The 21,864-nt window shown below is 40.7% G+C and overlaps 1 protein-coding gene across 2 annotated transcripts in view; it reads right to left on the bottom strand.

Annotated features, from left to right (window-relative positions):
* The window catches only part of FLI1 (Fli-1 proto-oncogene, ETS transcription factor), a 140,671-nt gene extending 123,975 nt beyond the window's left edge, over nucleotides 1-16,696 (bottom strand). The window contains exons 1-2 of one of the 2 annotated variants that reach the window (XM_060787065.2): nucleotides 16,323-16,696; nucleotides 12,024-12,126 (exon numbers count right to left, since the gene is read on the bottom strand). In XM_060787065.2, coding sequence (XP_060643048.2) covers nucleotides 12,024-12,089 — 66 coding nt within the window. In that variant the 5' untranslated portion in view covers nucleotides 12,090-12,126; nucleotides 16,323-16,696. The remainder of the gene's footprint in view (nucleotides 1-12,023; nucleotides 12,127-16,322) is intronic. The other variant, XM_060787066.2, reaches the window with a different exon arrangement.
* Between the last annotated feature and the right edge of the window lie 5,168 nt (nucleotides 16,697-21,864).

The raw sequence follows: 21,864 nt of genomic DNA, 5'->3' as shown, positions 1-21,864 counted from the left end.
TGAGTAGGGTTTTGTTGGGTTTTTATTATTATTTATATTTTATTTTATTGTATTTTTGACTGGTTCTTCGAGGCTGCTACCCTTTCCTATTTTGTTTTCCTCCTTCACAATATTCCACCTCTTTCCATGTACCCCCTGAGATCTTTTTATTTTAACCCCTTCAATAAAATTTAATAATAATAAAAAAGAAAACATGCAAATGTGAGTATATCAATAGGTATTGCTTTTGTGGGAAGGTAATGGTGCTCCATGCAGTCATGCTGGCCACATGAACTTGGAGGTGTCTACGAACAACGTCAGCTCTTTGGCTTAGAAATGGAAATGAGCACTATCCCCCAGAGTCAGACACGACTATACTTAATGTCAGGGGAAACATTTACCTTTACACTAAAATGGCAGAGCAGTAAAAGCTACTTCTACATCTAATTTGAGGAATGGTTTGTAAACACCGAGCCTTCCTGGTTATTGTGCAGTAATTCTGTTCTGGTTTTTAATCAGAGTTTTCCAAAGAACTCTCCAAGGTACTGAACAGTTTTGGTACCTCAGGCCCTTCCGCACAGCTGAATAAAATCCCACACTTTCTGCTTCGAACTGGAATATATGGCAGTGTGGACTCAGATAACCCAGTCCAAAGCAGATATTGTGGGATTTTCTGCCTTGATATTCTGGGTTGTATGGCTATGAGGAAGGGCCCAACATCAACTGCAATTGCTCTACTACACATTTTGATTAAGATTTGTTCCAAGCCCTAAAGAAGCAGTGTGTCTTTGTTTTGAATTTGGGAAACTCAAATTGAGCTGACTTTAGGGTTCAGTTCATTAATATTGAAAAGGAATTTGCCTTTATATTCTGGGATATAGGGCTGTGTGGATGGGCCCTCAGACTAAAACTCAGAGGTTTTCACTATATCACTGGAATAAAAGCCAGTAGCTGCTTTTTGCTGTCCAATGTTCAATATTAACATGAGATTTAGTGGGCCGTTCTGTTGTCTTCAGTAGGTGAAATAGGAAGGAGTGCTATCTTAATCATCGGAAACAAAAAACAAAAAACAACCCATTGTGCGCCTGCATGGATGAAATCAAGTATTAAAAATTGAAACTGAAAATAAAAGTGATATTCAACTAAATTGACTCCAAATTTAGAAAATCAAAACCAACAGGGATAATCCAGTTTGCAAGAAAACCCCAAAACACACACACCCCGAAAACCAAAACCAAAAACAGTGCTAGACTGCACCTGAATGTCTGTATGTGAAAGTCAGATTTCCACCACTGCTGAAAATGGCTCTGATCATGGTGTTACCACATAAAAGCAACATACAAATACAAAGGCCATGGTGAGTTAAAATGGATGCAGTCCAGACTGCGTACAGTGGTGAGATGCAAACAGTTGTTCTCTTGAGTTTAGTGTTTGAATATAGCTATTTTTTTAAAAAAAGAATCTTCCAAATGCTTTAGCACACATTTTTTTGAAGTTAACTCTTGTCTCCAGAAGCCATGTCCATGGGGTTCTGTTGTTTAAGAAACACAAGCCTTCCCCCCAGCTCTTCCTCTCTTCCCCTCTCTATTTGAGCACATGGAACTAGTTACACTGTCCACTGGAACTTGGCCAAGAAGTAGTTATAATATTTTATCTGTACAAGAGAGGGATGACAACATGTCGGCCAGATTAAATTCACATATTAATCCCAAAGGTCTTCCTAAAATATCATCATATTTAAGCATTGAAATTGCACTTTTAGAGTGTTCCCATACATTGTCTCCATTCATGTTTGTGTCAAAACCTAGACCATCATAGATATGTAGCCAATTCTGTCTCGCTGGAAAACTATACAAACCTAAACTTCTGTAAATTATGGTTGAACATGGCAGTTTCATGCAGTATGGAAATCAAATTTGTAACCTGATAGCGCCATTCCATAAAATGTAAAAAGTGAATCCCAAGACAAGATACAGTAAGAAAGGATATAAATTTGGCCTATGTTTACATACTGCTCTGGAAGTCAAAGATGACAGCCAAGTCGCAAGTTTGCCTGAATCTGGCAGGAGATATGAAATATTGGACTACAATTCCCCAAATCTTTCAATCAACATGACCACTGATTATTCTGGCACAAGTATTCTGTGACATATATTTAAAAGAAATCTCTTCCAAATTTTGATGTGAATTCTGAATAATTTTCTAAATCAGGGAGTTGAATACTCCAGATCAATGGTTGCCAACCTTTTTTTGACCAGGGACCACTTTGACCAGGGATCACTCTCCAACATTAGTACCAAAAGGGTTACGAATCAGTTTTCAGTCAACTTTAGATGGAGTTTGGTTATTTAGAATACTGATTCAAAAATTGCATTGGATAGACCACAATAACTCTAGTTTCTCATCCAGAACGTATGCCATCCAGCAGATGCCATCTGCTCAGCCACAAAAAAATTCATATTTAATAATAAGCCTCAGCACTAGAAAAAATGTTTCATGAGACCAGTCACTCTCATTGCGATGGTGTAGCGATGGTGAGGCTGTGGACCATATTTTAGTTCTTGCAGACCACTGGTGGTCCACATGTTGGGAACCACTGCTCCAGATGCTGCTGAACTGAATTCAATGGGATTACTTCTGGCTGTTGACCATACTGGATGAGAAATTGAATCCAATATCTTCCAGGGGATCAGAAGTTTCACACTCAAGCTCTAAGCTTTTAAGCTAATGGGCTGACTCCAGCTTCAGAGAAGATCCTTGGAGTTGCAGTTGCCAAAAGGAGCAGGACCCAAAATAAGAGCCCATATTAGCCTCAATCTCTGTTACTGCAGCCCTCCAGCATTTCATGGATCAAAACTGGGGTGAGACACCACCAAAATATGGTCAAGATGGCACAAGTTACTAATGAGAATAAAACATGCAACTTAGGAGAGGCTGCAGCAGTTGGCTTTTGTTTGAACTTATTGGGAAGGACAAGATTTCACTCTTTCTTCTGTTTTTCTCCCAGTTCAGTTTTTTTTGTCATGTCAGGAGCGACTTGAGAAACTGCAAGTCGCTTCTGGTGTGAGAGAATTGGCCGTCTGCAAGGACGTTGCCCAGGGGACGCCCAGAAGATTTTTGATGTTTTTATCATCCTTGTGAGAGGCTTCTCTCATGTCCCCGCATGAGGAGCTGGAGCTGATAGAGGGAGCTCATCTGCCTCTCCCTGGATTTGAACCTGCAACCTGTCGGTCTTCAGTCCTGCCGGCACAGGATTTTAACCCACTGTGCCACTGGGGGGGGGGGGGGGGGAGAGCTCCTCCCAGTTCAGTGAATTGATTGGAAACTTCTGCAGTTTGAATTCATTTTGCAGTAACCAAGTAGGCTGAGGACAAGGAAGGAAATGAATGGAAGAGGCTTTAAAAAAAGCAACAGAGGCTTTTAAAAAAGCAACAGAAAAAGTGGAAGGACAGAGGATTAATCTGGACTGCCTTGGTCAAACTGGGAGAATTGGAGGGTATATGCTACTAACTGCAAAAAAGTGCTTAAAACTACTAAATGGGGCAGAGGGTCTCTGGAGAAACTGAAAGATCAGGATGAGATCTAGAAAGGTCAGAGTTAGCAAAGAACTACAGCCCCCCAACCTTGGTTTGTTTAGTAAAAGGTTTATATCTTCGCTCTATCAATAATCTTTGGATGTATGGGAGATACCATTAAATCAATTTTAAAAAACCATAAAACTCTTAACACCCTTAAACAATAAAAATTAATTACAGTCTACAAATATATAAACTACACAGCAACTGTTAAAGCGTTTAAAAGTACATATGTGGATGCAATCATTAGAACTTCAAAGCTTTAATAAAAACCCAGGCCAGTACTCTGTAGTAACTACTTATTTAATGTCCAGTAAAGCAAAGAAGATTTTGGGCAGGAAGGTTCAGTGTCACAATTGTGACCAATAAGCAGCTCTGAATAAGGAAGAGTTACCTAGATATACTTATCTGTAACTCTTTCATTTTCATGGTTGCTCTTCAGCCATTGTTGTGGAGCCCCCGGTGGCGCAGTGGGTTAAACCCCTGTGCTGGCAGGACTGAAGACTAACAGGTCGCAGGTTCGAATCCGGGGAGAGCACGGATGAGCTCCCTCTATCAGTTCCAGCTCCTCATGCGGGGACATGAGAGAAGCCTCCCACAAGGATGGTAAAACATCAAAAACATCCGGGCGTCCCCTGGGCAACGTCCTTGCAGACGGCCAATTCTCTCACACCAGAAGTGACATGCAGTTTCTCAAGTCGCTCCTGACATGACCAAAAAAAAAAGCCATTGTTGTGATGTGACTGCCACGATCATAACACACCCACAAATACTACAAACTAGCTTTACCTATCATCAGCTTCATTGAAATAAGGTGGTTGTTGGTGACTGGAGCATGGATAAATGACATTTCCACCCGGGTTTTTTGAGGGGTCTGGGGTTAGGGTATGAAATGTTATTTAAGTACACTCTAAAAAGGTAGAGGATGTCTTTAAATATTATCAAAATTGCCTTGAATTTAGATAGTAGTAGCTTTCTGTGGTTTCAAAATCCCCGTGTCACAGAAATGCCAAGCAATGAATCCAGGACCTTTTGCATGCAAACATGGGCTCCACCACTGAACAAAACCTTTCCCATATTCACTCCATTTCTACTTCAAGATTATCCTCAGTGTGTATGTGTGTTCATCATTATACGAGTCATTTAACTCCCATCCCACTGACATAGTGAAAACAGACCTGATCTGAAAGGACTCCCCGCTGAAATAAACAACCCACTCTTTATTGATTATGATGACTGAGTATGATTGCATGGGAAAAGTTTACAGACGCCATACTTTGGAACCGGGCCCATCTGATGCACTTAAACATCCCATTTTGAATGTTTTGAACAGCAAGGACTCATTTGTACTATAATTGAATTCAGTAAGGGGTTTTGTGGTTGATTTCTTTGTTGTTGTTTTTGCCATTGACTTGAGATCAGCAAGAAAGAACGCTAGTCTATGAGCCATAAACTGTCGGATACCCATCATGTAAATGTGAGTTATTCTACCCCCCATACTGTTTAATAAGACATAATGTGGGATGAAGCAGTGATTTCAGGTAGGAGATTTGGGGTGGCATTTCAGAAAGGGGCAAATTGCCACATTATCATGTTCATTGTATTGGTAGCAGTAGAAGCAACCATTTTCACCTTTGATGTCAAATATCTCAGGTAGTCCACTCTTTACCACTCTTTGTTACACAGAAAATACAATGCAATAGCTATCATTGGTGGTTAAAGTTCAGATAAGTCAACATTCCAACTGGTGAAGCTGTGCTGAATCAAATCCCTTCCTAGTTAGGGAAGCATAGTCTGACTGTTTAGACTAGGCATCTAAAAGACCAGGATCAGGATCTCCATTATACTATGGAAAACCAGTGGGTGATCTTGATCTTATCCTCAGAGGAAGGCAATAGAAAATTCCCTGTGAACAAAATGAAGAAAACCCTCTAACAGGTGGTTTTAGGGTTTCCAAAAGTCAGAAATAGCTTAGAAGGACACTGCAACAAACTGTAAATCCAAGACTCCATACATTACTTAGGACGCATCAAACATTTATTATTAAACTAGCCGCCCCCTGCCATGCATTGCTGTGGTCCACATGGGGGTTCTGTGTGGGAGGTTTGGCCCAATTCTATCGTTGGTGGGGTTCAGAATGCTCTGTGATTGTAGCTGAACTATAAATCCCAGCAACTACAACTCCCAAATGTCAAGATTCTATTTTCCCCAAACTCCACCAGTGTTCACATTTGGGCATATTGAGTATTCGTGGCAAGTTTGGTCCAGATCCATCATTGCTGGAGTCCACAGTGCTCTCTGGATGTAGGTGAACTACAACTCCCAAACCAAAGGACACTGCCCACCAAACCCTTCCAGTATTTTCTGTTGGTTATGGGAGAACTGTGTGCCAAGTTTGGTTCAATCCCATCGTTGGTGGGGTTCAGAGTGCTCTTTGATTGTTGTTGAACTATAAATCCCAGCAACTACAACTCCCAAATGACAAAATCAATTTTTTTGAGTGAAGGACATACTTCGGGTTGTCAGGTGTCTTGTGTCCAAATTTGGTGTCAATTCATCCAGTGGTTTTTGAGTTCTGTTAATCCCACAAACAAACATTACATTTTTATTTATATAGATTGTGGGTGGGGGGACTCAAGCATATAAGAATGGTTTTGTACTGTTACGCTCAGAAATCCCATTGTAGTCAGAAACTAAATTGCCTTAGCCTTTTCTGTTTTATACATCTATAACGCAGACTTGAATTTTCCTCCTTCCTGAGCTTAATCATCAGGGTTGCTTCCCCACCCCCTAAAACTGGGATTTTTGGCATTCCATCAAATTGTGAAGCTTGTTACAGACTTAACCCTTCCACATTGCCTCCAAAAAAAGCTACATTTATTTGAGTTCCCTGGGGCAAGGGAAGGACTATTGAACTAGTTTAATTCAATCGTGTAAATACATACTTCATTTCAGCAGGAAGTTGCTTTCTAAACAATTGACAGCATTAAGGATGACATCTTATGCATGTTTAAAAATTGGCCTCGGTATGAATATAGGAATCTGCCATGAGCTGAGTCAGGAAAAATACAACTAGTTGAGCAAAGATACAGGATTAGAGCATGATGCTCAGCCTTTAAAATGACCATGTAAGCTTTTTTTTTTTTTTTTGCAACACCCATGATGTGTCTCTGACTGCAAGCTAAATATACATTATCGGTTTTGCAAAAAGGAGCTTAAATACCCATGCTATGTTTCATGCTATGTTTTTGACTTTCTCAATTATTCTCCTTTCTCCCTTCTACTAAGCCAGTAGTTCTCAACCTTCCTAATGGTGTGACTCCTTAACACAGTTCCTCAGGTTGTGGTGACCCCCAAACATAAAATTATTTTTGTTGCTACCTTGTAAGTGTAATTTTGCTACTGTTATGAATTGTAATGTAAATATCTGATATGCACGATGCACCAAATTTGGCACAAATACCCCATATGCCGAAATCTAAATACTGATGGGGTTTGGGGTGAGGATTGATTTTTGTCATTTGGGAATTGTAGTTGCTGGGATTTATAGTTCACCTGCAATCAAAGAGCATTCTGAACTCCACCAACAATGGAATTGAGCTTGGCACTCAGAACTCACATGACCAACAGAAAATACTGGAAGGGTTTGGTGGCATTGACCTTGAGTTTTCAAGCTGTAGTCCACCTATATTCAGAGAGCACTGTGGACTCAAAAAATGCTGAATCTGAACCAAACTTGGCATGAATACTCAGTATGCCCATGTGAACACTGGTGGAGTTTGGGGAAAATAGACCTTGACATTTGGGAGTTGTAGTTGCTGGGATTTATAGTTCACCTACAATCAAAGAGCTTTCTGAACCTCACCAACAATAGAATTAGGCTGAATTTCCCACACAGAACCCCCATGACCAACAGAAAATACTGTGTTTTCTGATGGTCTTTGGTGACTCCTCTGAAACCTTCCCACAACCACCCCCCCCGGCCGGGGTCCTGACCACCAGGTTGAAAAATGTTGTACTAAAGCCATCTCTCAGGTCTCATTACTGGATGCCTTACAGCTAGTCTACTTGAGATCCAAAGATAATGATAGGACGTACCCCCAGGCATGTAGCCAGTGGGAGGGGGCTTGAAGGGCTTCACCCCCCCCCCAAAATTCTCATGGTGGTTCGCGAAAAGGCCTTAATGGTGCATTATTTAAACTGTTATGTTTATTCATATAATGATCTTATCACCATACTCAATATATCCCATATGCATGATGGTATTGGGGTAATGATACAAAAGGTTTGCTAGGCTAGACCCTCTTTCATTCAGACTCAGCCCCCTCTGAAACTCAGCCCCACCGAACCCCCCCCCCCCCCCCGAATCAAAATTCTGGCTACGGGCCTGCGTACCCCCATCAATTCTTGGAATATGGATCATCAACAAAGCAACTATTTTCAAGATTTTAGGGGAATGATTCAGTGATTTATATAAAGTTCAGATCTTGATGATCTGCATTCAACCTCAGTACAGATCTGATGATTTGAGCATAATAGATCACAATGAACTGACTTGAGTCCTCTTCAGCGTTGAGAAGGATAGTGTACAAATACCGCAAATACTAAATAAACAAGGACGATTCTTAAGATTACATCAGCCACTGCAAACTAAATTCAAATAGTTTGCCTTCAACTCAACAAGAGGGAGAGAAAGGAGAAGTCAGGCTAGGTCATGATTCTGGGCACCACAACTGAAGAGAGATATTGACAAGCTGGAATGTGTTCAGAGGAGGGTGACTAAAATGATCAAGGATCTGGAGAACAAGCCCCATGAGGGGCGGCTTAAAGAGCTGGGCATGTTTAGCCTGAAGAAAGCTGAGAGGAGACATGATAGCCATGTTTAAGTATGTGAGAGGAAGTCATAGTGAGGAGGGAGCAAGCTTGTTTTCTGCTGCCCTGGAGACTAGGGCGTGAAACAATGGCTTCAAACTACAAGAAAGGAGATTCCATCTGAACATTAGGAAGAACTTCCTGACTGTGAGAGCCATTCAGCAGTGGAACTCTCTGCCCCGGAGTGTGGTGGAGGCTCCCTTTTTGGAAGCTTTTAAACAGAGGCTGGATGGCCATCTGTCAGGGGTGATTTGAATGCAATATTCCTGCTTCTTGGCAGGGGGTTGAACTGGATGGCCCATGAGGTCTCTTCCAACTCTTTGATTCTATGATTCTATAAGACTATTCCGAAACTACACTGAAATTTCAGTAATAAGAACTGAAACTAGTACAGGAATGAGAGAAACTCTTTGTGATGCTAGAGGAGTGTATGCTCTTGTGATAACATTAGGTATGATACAATAAGCATCAACCATAGTTATTTAAAATATTCTATTGAAAAAAATAAAGTCTAATTAATTAGAAACTTACACAGAGAGAGTCACACATCTTTCAAGCTATTGCTCCCAGCCTGAGATTCTGCTCCTTGAGGCCCAGAAAAGAGTGTCCAAGCTCAGAGTCTCATCTGAGATTTGGGGACTCTGACCTAGAACCCATTGTTGACCTCAAAGAACCTTCTGACTTTCTCCCTTTCCCATAGATTAAAAAAGTTATCTTTTTATTATTACAGCCCCCCTCCTCCCCCCATTTCCTTTCTGGCTATAGAAAATTCTAGCAGTGTTATTGAAAGCTCTGGATCTATCATGGGAGGTAATTAACTGCCATGTTTATAAAGACTTGTCATATGAAAACCGAAGTCTAGTCTGATGGAAAGGATCCAGCTACACATAATGCATGGATTTTATCACACCTTCCTCAACTTTTTTTCAGATAGAGAAAGTAGCAGCTGTCTGCATTTTAAATTCTTGAAAGTGTTGTAGTCTGATTTAAAATGTGTAATCCAGATGTTCCAGGCCTGGTTTGTTTACATTCCTGAGAACTGTTGTGGGGAAGGGAAAAACCATATATATATATATATATATATATATACACACACACACACACACACACACACACATACACAAACACACATACATACACACACACACATACATACACACTAAACACACACACACACACACACACACACACACACTATATATATATACCTATATAAATAAAAATGTAATGTTCGTTTGTGGGATTAGCATAACTCAAAAACCACTGGACAAATTGACACCAAATTTGGACACAATAACCTAACAGTCCAACGAGTGTCCATCACCCTTAAACACGCAGACACACAAAACCCCAACAGAACAGACTTAAAACCCCCAAAAATACACCATATATCCATATACACATACACTCATATACATATGCACATGCACACATACATATATACATATACACATGCACACAAATATATATCCACATACATAAATATATACAGACAAATATAAATATAGACGAGCACACACATATACACAATATGCATGCACACATATAAGCACACAAATATATAAGTATATATATACACACACACACACACACACATATATGCAAACACACATATATATACACAAATATATACATACATATACACACATATATGCACATGCAAAATACATATACAACGCATGGCAGCAGGCATGTAGCTGGGGGGAGGGGGCTTTGGGGGCTTCAGCCCCCCTCCCCCCAAATTCTCATGGTGGTCTGCGAAAAGGCCTTACTGGTACATTATTTAGACTGTTATGTTTATTCATATCATGATCTGATCACCATGCTTAGTATAGCTCATATGCATGGGGGTTTTGGGGTAATGATACAAAAGGTTTGCTAGGGTAGACCCTCTTTCACTTAGACTCAGCCCGCTCCCCCCTGCCCCCTGAATCAAAATCCTGGCTACGGGCCTGTGTGGCAGGGGACAGCTAGTGTGTGTGTGTGTTGTGTATAATCATCTGATATAATATCAGGCTCACATGCACATTAAAAAGGCATACCAGTTGAGAACACAGACATTAACAGCTTAGATCTCTCATTACATAGCAACCACTTAAGGTCCAGAAAAACCGACCTGTTAAGATTCAAATGACAGCTATGCCCCAAATTTCCACTGTACAGTCCAGCAACACACAAACTCAACTACATATGGAAAGTGTTTGGAGTAGTTACAACTCTTGGAATTCCATTGACATTGTGGCCCATGGCTATGGGATATGGGAAACAATCGTCTGGGGCCCCTTCCATGCTGTCCTATATTCCAGGATCTGATCCCAGTTTATCTGCTTTAAACTGGGTTATATGTGTCCCCACTGCCAGATAACCTGGGATGGGTTAACAATGGACTGTGTGAGAGAGATCCCAGTGCCATTGAGGCCCCTTCTACACAACCCTATATCCCAAGATCTGATCCCGACTGCCAGATAACCTGGGTCTGGGTCTATCTTAAGAGGTAATCATGAGACAGAAGAACATGATTGTTTGAAATGAAACTTAGACAATTTTGCATGCTCAACCTTGAAAAGGTTTACCAAAATCCAGGCATTTATCCTTTAAAAAGAAAGAAAAAAAAGAAAGAATAGAAGGTTCAAGGGAGCTAAACCAGAGGACTCATTCATCTGCTGTATTCCAAATAATCCCAAACATCATCTCAAAATCCACTTCTGCCATAAAGTCTTCTATTTAATATTATTTTTCACCCCCTGTTGCTGAAACTGAGGGGCTCATTCCATGTACACTTTTCTTGGGATCAGTTTTCCATCAATATACCATCTATGATGAGGTCAAGAAAGGCAAGGGATGAGAAATAAAAGGGAAAGGAAAAGAAATGTAGATTGACTGATAAGAATTTGAAATTATCATTTGGGTTATTATATAACAAACACATGTACATGTCATGAACGAGTTGTGTCTAAAGGGAAATTCAATGGAATAAAATTACTGGTCCTTAATACAAATGGGAGGAATATTTTAAAAATCCAAAAGAATCAACAAAATGTTCTCAAGGAAGCCTGGTGAAAAGAACCAAAGAATGGTGATAATTATCATCATTTGAATGTTATTTTATGCAAAATTTGCAAATTATCAGGGTTGATTTTTTTTGCAGGAAATAGCTTTTTTTTTCCCTGCAAGCAGAAAATAACGTTTCTGTGCAGAAAACAGAATTTTCTGTACAGAAGATAGCATTGTCTGTGCAAAATAAGCAGCTGACTTCTTCACCACAGGTAATTCTTTGTGCAAAATACGTCTGACATTGAGGTTAGTCTTTGGATATTGTAGTTTTCAAAGATTTTCATGCACTGCGAAGAAAAAGTGGTAAAATTGCTGCTCCTCTCCCCATTGGCTAAATTTCAATCCTTATATAAAACAAGCCATAAGATATATAAACGTTTTAGCTTGGAAAACACCAATAGTTCCATTCAATTCACATAGAATACAAGTGCTTTTAAAACACAATATTTTAAATTATTATTTCAAGTTTATCTCAAGAAACATCTTTAAACTTTGACAAATTAGCTGTTGAATATATGAGGATTTTTAAATGTTTGACATTACCTGTTTAAAGATGCTGTCATGTCTTACCTTGACGTAAGACGAAGTATCTGGGACTGTCTGGAACATCCTCACATGTAAATAAAGGCCTGAAAGAGCACAGGGCCTGAAAGAATGGTTTTGAAAAGAAATTAATGGGAAACATAATAAAAATACACATATATGCAGCATTTATCATCAAAACCATTCAATGTTAATTTCAATGTCTGAAGGGGAAAATATGAAAGGAATCCCATGGAATACTATTCTTTCTTCCATTAGAAGTAATTAAGTTTGACACCACTTTAACTGACATGGCTCAATGCTGTGAAATCCTGAGCTATATAGTTTGGTGAGGTACCAGCACTCTTTAGCAGAGAAGGCTAAATACTTTGTAAAACTGCAACTCCTACCATCCATAGCATTGAGCAGTGGTGACTAAAGTGGTGTCAAATTGCATCAGTTCTACAGTGTAGGTGCACCCCTTGTTAGCCTTATCCTCCAATAATGTACCTAATTTACTTTGAAAGCCATAATAATAATAATAATAATAATAATAATAATAAGCCTTTATTTATACCCCACTACCATCTCCCGAAGGACTCGGTGCAGCTTACAAGAGGCTGAGCCCAAGTACATCAGTAAAAACAGCAACAACAGCAATACAGACAGTAAATAAACTCATAAACAAAGCAATAAACAGTAACAATAACACCACGATGCATTAAAAATCTATGGCTGGGCCAAATGTAATATTTATTTTTTTAAAAAAATGCTGGGCATGACAAGGTGACATATAACTAGGATAGGTATTTGGAGAGAGATGGAGCGAGCAGACAATCCTAGATCATTAGTAAAGTGTGATTAGGGACATGTTGCTTAGGGTTTCCTTATTCTGGGAAGGCACACTGGAACAACCATGTTTTCAGGCTCCTCTTAAAGACTGCCAGAGTTGGGGCATGCCTAGGGTCCTTGGGGAGCGAGTTCCAGAGTCGAGGGGCCACCACCAAGAAGGTCCCCATCCAAGTAAATGGTCACCAATACATTTTTGTGGTAACAAGCAAATCCCATGATTTAAGTATGGTTTGTTGAAAAAGCACTTGTCTCAATCTGTTACTATTCAGCTTCATTGGAAAATTCTGTAGACTATGAGTGCATCTACACTGGACAATTAATGCAGTTGGACAACACTATGATTCCATGCTATGGAATCCTAGGTGCTGTAGTTTGTTCGTTTTTCCATGTCAGGAGCAACTTGAGAAACTCCAAGTCGCTTCTAGTTTGATAGAACTGGCTGTCTGCAAGGACATTGTTCAGGGGATGCCCATATGTTTTGCCATCCTATGGGAGGCTTCTCTCATGTTCCCGCATGAGAAGCTAGAGCTGACAAATGGGGGCTCACCCTGCTCCCTGGAATCGAACCACTGACCTTTTGGTCAGCAGTACTGCCAGGACAAGGGTTTAACCCACTGCACTACTGGGGGCTCCCATAGTTTGATGAGGCACCAACACTCTTTAGCAGAGAAGGTGAAAGACCTTGTAAAACTGCAACTCCAATGAGTCCATAGCCAACATACCCAATAATGATGGTCAGCTCTAACTAGAAATGTGTGATTCAATAAATTGTTGAATGGTAAGTATCCATAGATAAATCCAATTGCTCAAGGTTTCACTGCAGTTGGCACCAACGACAGGATGCAAACTAGTGATGACACACACTCCTTATCGCTGAGAGGTTCAAATGGCCCTGAAAAGTATTTCTGTGCAGTTAGAATAGTGAAGACTCCTATACCCACCTTAAAGACAAACAAATGTATGTTAACCCAAGCTTTAATGGACAACTTGATCAGAAGCATGAAATACTATCCAGATTGATGGGCACTGAGGATGGTTTGGTTGTGAATGCAAAGAGCAAACATAGAAATATACAGTTTCAATTATTTCATATACACCATTCACTAAACTGTTATTGATACAATCAGCCGGTCAAGTCTTGCTATGGAGCATTTAATCCAGGGGTCCTCAAACTAAGGCCCGAGGGCTGAATGACCCTCCAAGGTCATTTACCCAGCACTCGCTTAGGGTCAACCTAAGTCTGTAATGACTTGAAAGCACACAACAACAACAACAACAACAACAATCTCATCAGTCAAAAGCAGGCCCACACTTCCCATTGAAATACTAATAAATTTATATTTTTAAAATTGTTCTTCATTTTAATTATTGTAGTGTTTTTAAGTGTTTTTGCACTACAAATAAGATATGTGCACTGTGCACATTCATTCATGTTGTTTTTTTTTCCAAATTATAATCCGGCCCTCCAACACTTTGAGGGACTGTGACCTGGCCCTCCGTTTAAAAAGTTTGAGGGCCCCTGATTTAATCCATGAGATGTGTTATATACATCACCAGTAACCCCAGAGATGTCTAGAAGTAGTGATATGCACAACCTTCATGCTGTGTTAACTTGCACTACCACCAGTGAGGACCTTCCTTTGCCAAAGTGATATTTGGTCACTGAAATGCTCCACAGCAGTTGCAACCACTGCTGGATTTGGTCATGTAAACACTTCTGGACAGGAGTTATCAACAACACCGGAGGCAACACAGCCAGTGTTGCATTTGCTGTCAAAATAATGGTTGTTTTATAGCACTACTTTCCCTGAAACTTAACTGTGTGGCAGTACCGAGACCTTACTGTGAATTTATTATTATTATTATTTTAAATCCAAGCAAAGATTGCTTAGAGTGAGTTGTAATCTTCCACATGCTTACTTATGGATAGAAATCTTACTGAAGCTCTTTGTGACTTTAAAAATGTATACAATGACAATGTAAGAAATATGTGGAATTACAGAAGGAAGGCATAAAATTTTGTCAGTGCCTCATGCTTTAGTTTATTAAATATCACTTTATGACAGTCTTATTGATTTCAAGTGATAGTTCTTCAAATATATTCTGCATTGGAGTGTTCGTCTATATTTGCAAAGCACCTTGCAAGTTAGGAATGCTATATAATAATTATTAATAATATGATGGATTCATCTCACACATATGCAATTTTCTCCAGATGGGAGAGGATTGATTATTTTCACAAACTGAGTTAATATTACTCATTCATACATCTCTGAATAAATCAAAAACTTTTGCCTTCCACTTACTGACCAACCAATCCAAAGCATGTTTACTCTGAAGTAGATCCCGTAAAATTAAATGAAACCTTCTTCCTTCTTAGTATAATATATGTTTAGCAAATACTTCCTGGACATTTGCCAATTGCAGGAGTAAAAATTGACTCTGGGAACTCTGTGCCAAGTTTAGACTTTTGGGAGAATGTATACTGCTTTCTTGCAACTTGCCCTTCTTAGAAACCCCAATTCTAGCTTCTATTTAGAGACGTGCAAATGTCTCATTTCCTATTTTGTACATTTTTGGCTAAGAACATGGTCTATTTCACTTAAATCTGAACTAGATTGCTTTTGTTGATACCAAACACCCATCTAACACTTTGGGAGTGAAAAACCAAGGAAGCTATCCACTGAAACAAGGGGCATACAGGTAAGAAAGTGAGCATATGGTTTCCTGCAAAATGGGGGAAAAAAACTTTCAAAAGGAAGGTATCTTCCATTAACTTATCTTAACCCTATCTCATGCTGTTCCTGAAGATACACAAATTATTTTTCCAATTTCTTGACATGTTCCCAAATCATCTACTATTATTTTTCTTTTTAAAAAGTAATAAGTAAATGCTGCATATTACTAACTTTTTGCTTAACAGGATACATTCACTGCCTGGCCCAGCTTATTAATTCTTGACTTCTTATGATTTTCCACCTTGTGTAACACTTTCTAGGAAATTCCTATCTCCTTCACATGTTTTGAATATTTTGACAGAGAAATGTTTGGCATTTTAGGGACCAAAAATCTCTTTCTTAGGACCAAGTTTCTTTTCCTTGGACAATATGATGTTAGGAATCGGCATGGGATTTAATGTCCTCTGATTATTTTCCGCTCACCTTCCTCTAAATAAGGAATCTTTATTCCTTGTTCAGACTATCCACTGTGAACAGAAAGTACTTTCTGAGTAACTACTCTGAAAAGTCACAGTCAAATAATTATGCTGAAACAGGAATATTCACATATAAACACACTGAGAGTCCTCCATCCCATCCATCACTGAACTTAAGAGCAAGTCCCCCCCTTAACTCAATGGGACTTACTTACTCCTGAGTAGACCTATCTGAGTACTATGAATGACAAATCAGGCTCTTAAATAATGCTCCCTTCACAGTGTTGGCTGGCTTTTGCTCTTTAGGGACTCACCTTTTTCTTTCCTTTCTTTTCTCCTAGGCACTTTCACTGGAGCCAGTAGGGTGAACAAGTTGTAAAGATCCAGAATGATAAGGGAGATGAAAAATTAAGGCAAACCTCTAACTGTCTGGTAGCAGAAGAAGGTCAACATAGCCCTTTGCAATTACATGGAACTTCTTTATCTGCAAGATTAACCTGAGCGTTGCAAGCGAGACAGATGTGGATCTGAAAAGAGAAGTCTCCCAGTTCTTTCCATCCAGACAGACTGCATCAGCTCTCACATATCCTCAGGCTTTTTTTTTTGTCTTTCCTCCCTTCCCCTGGTAATGCTGTCGGTCTAACGTCCTCTTCCTTTCTGCTCTCAGGCCCCTTTTCTCAATTCAGCTCCTCTCATTGGATTTCCTTTACTCTTCCCCCTCCTTTTCCTTCTTTTTTTTCCTTATCAATATTTCAACCGCTCCTTTGATAAATCACCCTAATATGACATCTTTGCCTCTGCCACCTCTGCTCAGTGACTTTGCTCTTTGGCAAGAATGGCTTTCATCTTCCAGAAGCCCTATAAAAATGCAAGAATATACAAGTTTGGGAAGAAATATACACACAAAGAGACAGAAAGGGGAGAATAGGAGTCTATCCAAACAGTGACACTGTGTGGAGCTCAAGGGCTGCTTTAAACCCTTTGCTTTAAAATAAAGATGTTTCAAATATCTACTTTTAAATAATCCTTTTACAAAATAATCATCAATATACATTTTATTTTGTTGCTTGGTGGAGCAGACCCGTTGAATCCACATGTTGCCCTAGACCATTCAGTGGCAGCCGCCAGAATTAATCCAGTCTCTGCCTGATTTCGATGGGGAAGTTCTGGTTCCGTCTGCCACTGTTAAAAGCCTTGGGATTGTGTTGGACTCATCGCTGACGATGGAGGCCCAGATCACTGCCATAAGTAAGCAGGCCTTTTTTCATCTTCACCAGGCAAGGAAATTGGTATCCTACCTTTCGGTAGAAACATTGGCAACGGTAATCCACGCAACAGTCACTACTAGGTTGAACTATTGCAACACCTTATATGCCAGCCTTCCCAAGTCAACAACCCAGAAGATTCAGATGGTCCAAAATGCGGCAGCCAGGCTGCTAGCGGGATCATCTATAAGATCCCATATTACACCGATTCAAACAACTGCATTGGCTACCAATAGAACATCGGATCTCTTACAAGATACTGATCCTGACATTTAGAGCTCAAAATGGCCAAGGACCTTTATATCTTAGGGACCGCCTCTTTCCTTTTCCCCATCAGTGGTCACCTCAATCCACCCAGGAAAATGTCCTGTACATACTGGGCCCTAGGGAGGTACACCTGGAAGCTACAAGGTGTAGAGCTTTTTCGACCTATGCTCCAATTCTGTGGAACTCATTGCCTCCATACGTTAGAGCAATGTCAGAGTTGCAACCTTTTGTAAAAGCGCTTAAGACTTGGCTGTTTGGTTGTGCATTTCAGTAATCAGATCTAATTTGCCAAATAGTCACTGCTAAAGGTTTTTATGTTGAATGTTTTATATTGTGAAATTCTATTTTAAATTGTAAGTCACTCAGAGCACCTTGGTGGAGAGAGACTAATTAAGAAATAAAGTGAAGTGAAGTGAATGGTTCTAGTCTTGTTGGAACTAACCAACAGAGTGCCATTGTTGTAGTTGTCAGTTGAGATTCTGCATCACAGTCTATGTTTCCTAACTTTATGAATCTTTAGATATATTGCGGGAATGCTATGAAACCCTGAGAGTGAATTGCGAATATGTGTTAGGTAATAGGCAATAATTCTGCAATCCACATCTGTTGTGCACTGGCTCTTCTGCTGCATGTTGAATGTGTTCTCCTATTGTGATCCATTGAGTAATCCCCTATATTGTGCACATAGAGAATGCCCAATGTACATCAATGCTCATCGGGCCATGGCACATCAGTCACATCACTGGTTGCCATTGCACAATAGTTGTCCATATGCTGCAATATCACAACCACTCATACATGAATGTGAATGTAGTTAAATTATTCCATTCAATCTTCTATACCTGTAGGGTTGCTTAAGTGGATGTAAGTCTAATACTGAATGTCCTCCCCTTCCCTATTTCCAGGGAAATATTTATTCCCTCCTCCAACTGGTCCCTTCCTCCAGTTCCAGATGTGAGAGCACTGGTTATGCTGACTTTGGATAAGATGAAAGAACTCTGCACATCATCAGAGGTGCTCTTCTCTCTTTTAGCAGGTAAAGGTAAAGTTTTCACCTTGACATTAGGTCTAGTCAAGTCTGACTCTGGGAGGTGATGCTCATCTCCATTTCTAAGCTGAAGAACTGGTGTTGTCCATAGGCACCTCCTAGGTCATGTGACCAGCATGACTGCATGAAGTGCTGTTACCTTCGCATTGAAGTGGTACCTATTGATCTCACATTTGAACTGCTAGGTTGGCAGAAGCTGGGGCTAACAACGGGAGCTCACCCCACCCTGCGGATTCCAGTCAGCAAGCTCTGCAGCTTAGCGGTTTAACCTGTTGTGCCAAACTTAATTTACCAAACTGCAATCTCCAGGGTCCCACTGAATGTTATAATGCAATTAAACTGGATTCATAGTGCTATAATTCTGTAGTGTAAGTAAGAGCCAGAACTTGCAATCCAACAGTATCTTGAAAACTGTATAATTTGCATTCCTGTACTAGAGCTTTCTAGCAGAAAATTCAAAGGAACTCACCAAACTACAAATTCCAGGATTCTGTAGGATACAACCAATGGAGTTAACACACAACTTTGTAATATCAACACGTCCTTGGTTACCTGAATGAATGAACAGCTTCAGAACTGTGAAATGTGATTAAGTTTGGTAACAACTGTTCCAGAGATGTATATTTTTATTTGCTGCTACAATGACCAAGTAAATCAGTAGTTGTCTATGAGAGAGACCTGACCTCCCCCCCCCCCCCCCCTCATATATTCATGAAGTGATAGCTGCAAATGAAACAATGCATGCAACAGCCATGAGCCATTTCTAGTCTAACACACATGCTCTGGTCATTTTTCACATCTGTGATTCATCAAGGACTAGTCTACCTATAAATGCTTGTCACTTGATAACTGTAGCTGCAGTGCAAAGTGATCAGCTTACAGGCCATGTGTGAATGAACCCCTATGGATGCCACGCTACAGACAGATGCTTCATATCCCAGCAAACCTAGTGGTTTTTAAGGGACCCAGTTCACATATCCAGGAAGGTAGCCATACACAATTCATGTGTGAACTATTGCCATTGCAGCCAGCTTCATTGTTGCAGTATGATTCCTTTAATTAAAATAGCTACATTATGAAATTCTGGGATTTTTAGAAGCTCTTTAGCCTTTTCTGCCCAAAAGTGATGGCACTTCGCCAAATTACAACTCCTAGGATTCCATAGTATTGAGCAGAGGCAGTTAAAGTGCTGAATTAATTCTACAGTGAAGATCAGGCATGGGCAAACTTTTCTTGCCTTGGAGCCATTGTGGGCCTGGACAGGAGGAAGGAGAGCTTGGCACATGCTGAATGGGGTGGCCCCAGGAGAAGACAGGGCCAGGAAGGGCCAGGGCTGGGCCCAAGTCATCCTCAGGTTGTCCTCGCAGCCAAAGGACAAAACTGCTTGCCCCATCCTTATGCCAGGAGGAAGACGGGACACGCGGCGACTGTCTCAATCCTCCTCTTCCAATCCATGGGCTGTCCTCTTGGCATTATGCCTGGAGGAGGGCAAGGCAGGCGGTGGCTGAGAGTGCTCTGGGGGGCTTTCAGCCACCATGTGCTTTCCCCAAGCCAAACCATCCTCTCGGCAGAAGGATGGGGCTGCTTGCACCATGTCCTTATGTCAAAAGGATGTGGGAGGAAGGGCCCTAGCAGCTGAGAGCCCTCTGGAGCACTCTCAGCCACCTTGCGTCTTGCCCTCCTCCCGGCATCTCAGCTGCTACGGCCCTTCCTCCCACATGTTTTTGGCATAAGGACATGTTGGGCCACTGTGTTCTTTTCCCAAGAGAACAGGGAAAATTAGGACGGCCTGACACAAGCACCCAGGGGGCCACATCTGGCCTCTGGGCCATAGTTTGCCTATGCTTGATGTAGATGCACCTGGAGTGTCCCTCCCTAAACTAATAATAATAATAATAATAATAATAATAATAATCTGGCTACTAGTATTAAAAATTCTAAACTTGCAACAGCAAAAACAGCAGAGAGAAAAACAGGCAGGGACATCTAATCACCTTTCAAGAAGAGTTTGCTCCAGGCACAGTCAGCCCATTGTATGCTAATCAAGGTGGTCAGTTGAAAGATTCACACCTAGCCCAACTTACAAAAGCCCTTTGTCTCACCCTGGTCATTCCACAGATATATAAACCCCCTTTTCCCCAGTTCCAACAGACCTCACTAACTCTGAGGATGCTTGCCATAGATGCAGGCGAAACGTCAGGAGAAATGCCTCTAGAACATGGCCATATAGCCCAAAAAAACCCACAAGAACTGAGTGATTCCAGCCATGAAAGCCTTCGACAATACAATAATAATAATAATTGAAAAGTCAACAACAGATCCCAAGTGTAGACTCTGCAAGGAAGCAGATGAAACAATAGATCACATCCTCAGCTGCTGCAAGAAGATTGCACAGACAGACCTCAAGCAGAGGCATAACACCATTACTCAGATGATTCATTAGAACTTGTGCCACAAATACCATCTGCCTGCGACAAAGAACTGGTGAGATCACAAGCCTGAAAAAGTTACAGAAAATGAACACGTCAAGCTACTCTGGGACTTCCAGATACAGACAGACAGAGTTTTGGAGCACAATACTCCTGACCTCATGATTGTGTTAAAAAACAAAGTATGTATGGTCGATGTTGCAATCCCAGGTGACAGCAGGATTGAAGAGAAACACCTGGAAAAGCTGACACGATATGAGGATTTAAAGATCGAACTGCAAAGACTCAGGCACAAGCCAGTAAAGGTGGTCCCAGTGGTGATCGGCACACTGGGTGCAGTGCCTAAAGACCTTGGCCTGCACTTAAACACAATCGGTGCAGACAAGATTACCATCTGCCAGCTGCAAAAGGCTATCTTACTGGGATCTGCACGCATTGTTCACCACAGTCCTAGACACTTGGGAAGTGTCCGACGTGTGATCCAATACAACAGCCAGCAGAGTGTCTGCTGTGGACTCATCTTGTTGTGTTTCAAATAATAATAATCATCATAATCATAATCATAGTCATAATCATAATCATAATACAATTATAATAATATAATTATAATAATAGTAGAGGCAAAGATGAAGTACTTTGGCCATATCATGAGAAGATAGGAAAGCTTAGAGAAGACAATTATGCTGGGGAAAATGGAAGAAAAAAGGAAGAGGGGACGACCAAGGGCAAGATAGATGGATGGGATCCTTGAAGTGATTGGATTGATCTTGAAGGAGCTGGGGGTGGTGATGGCTAACAGGGAGCTCTGGCGTGGGCTGGTCCATGAGGTCACAAAGAGTCAGAAACG

This window comes from Anolis sagrei, chromosome 7 (genome assembly GCF_037176765.1).
Source record: "Anolis sagrei isolate rAnoSag1 chromosome 7, rAnoSag1.mat, whole genome shotgun sequence".
In the NCBI taxonomy this organism is placed as follows: Eukaryota; Metazoa; Chordata; class Lepidosauria; order Squamata; family Dactyloidae; genus Anolis; species Anolis sagrei.
Note: the sequence above shows the minus strand (reverse complement) of the source record. Positions and strands in the feature narration are given on the sequence as shown.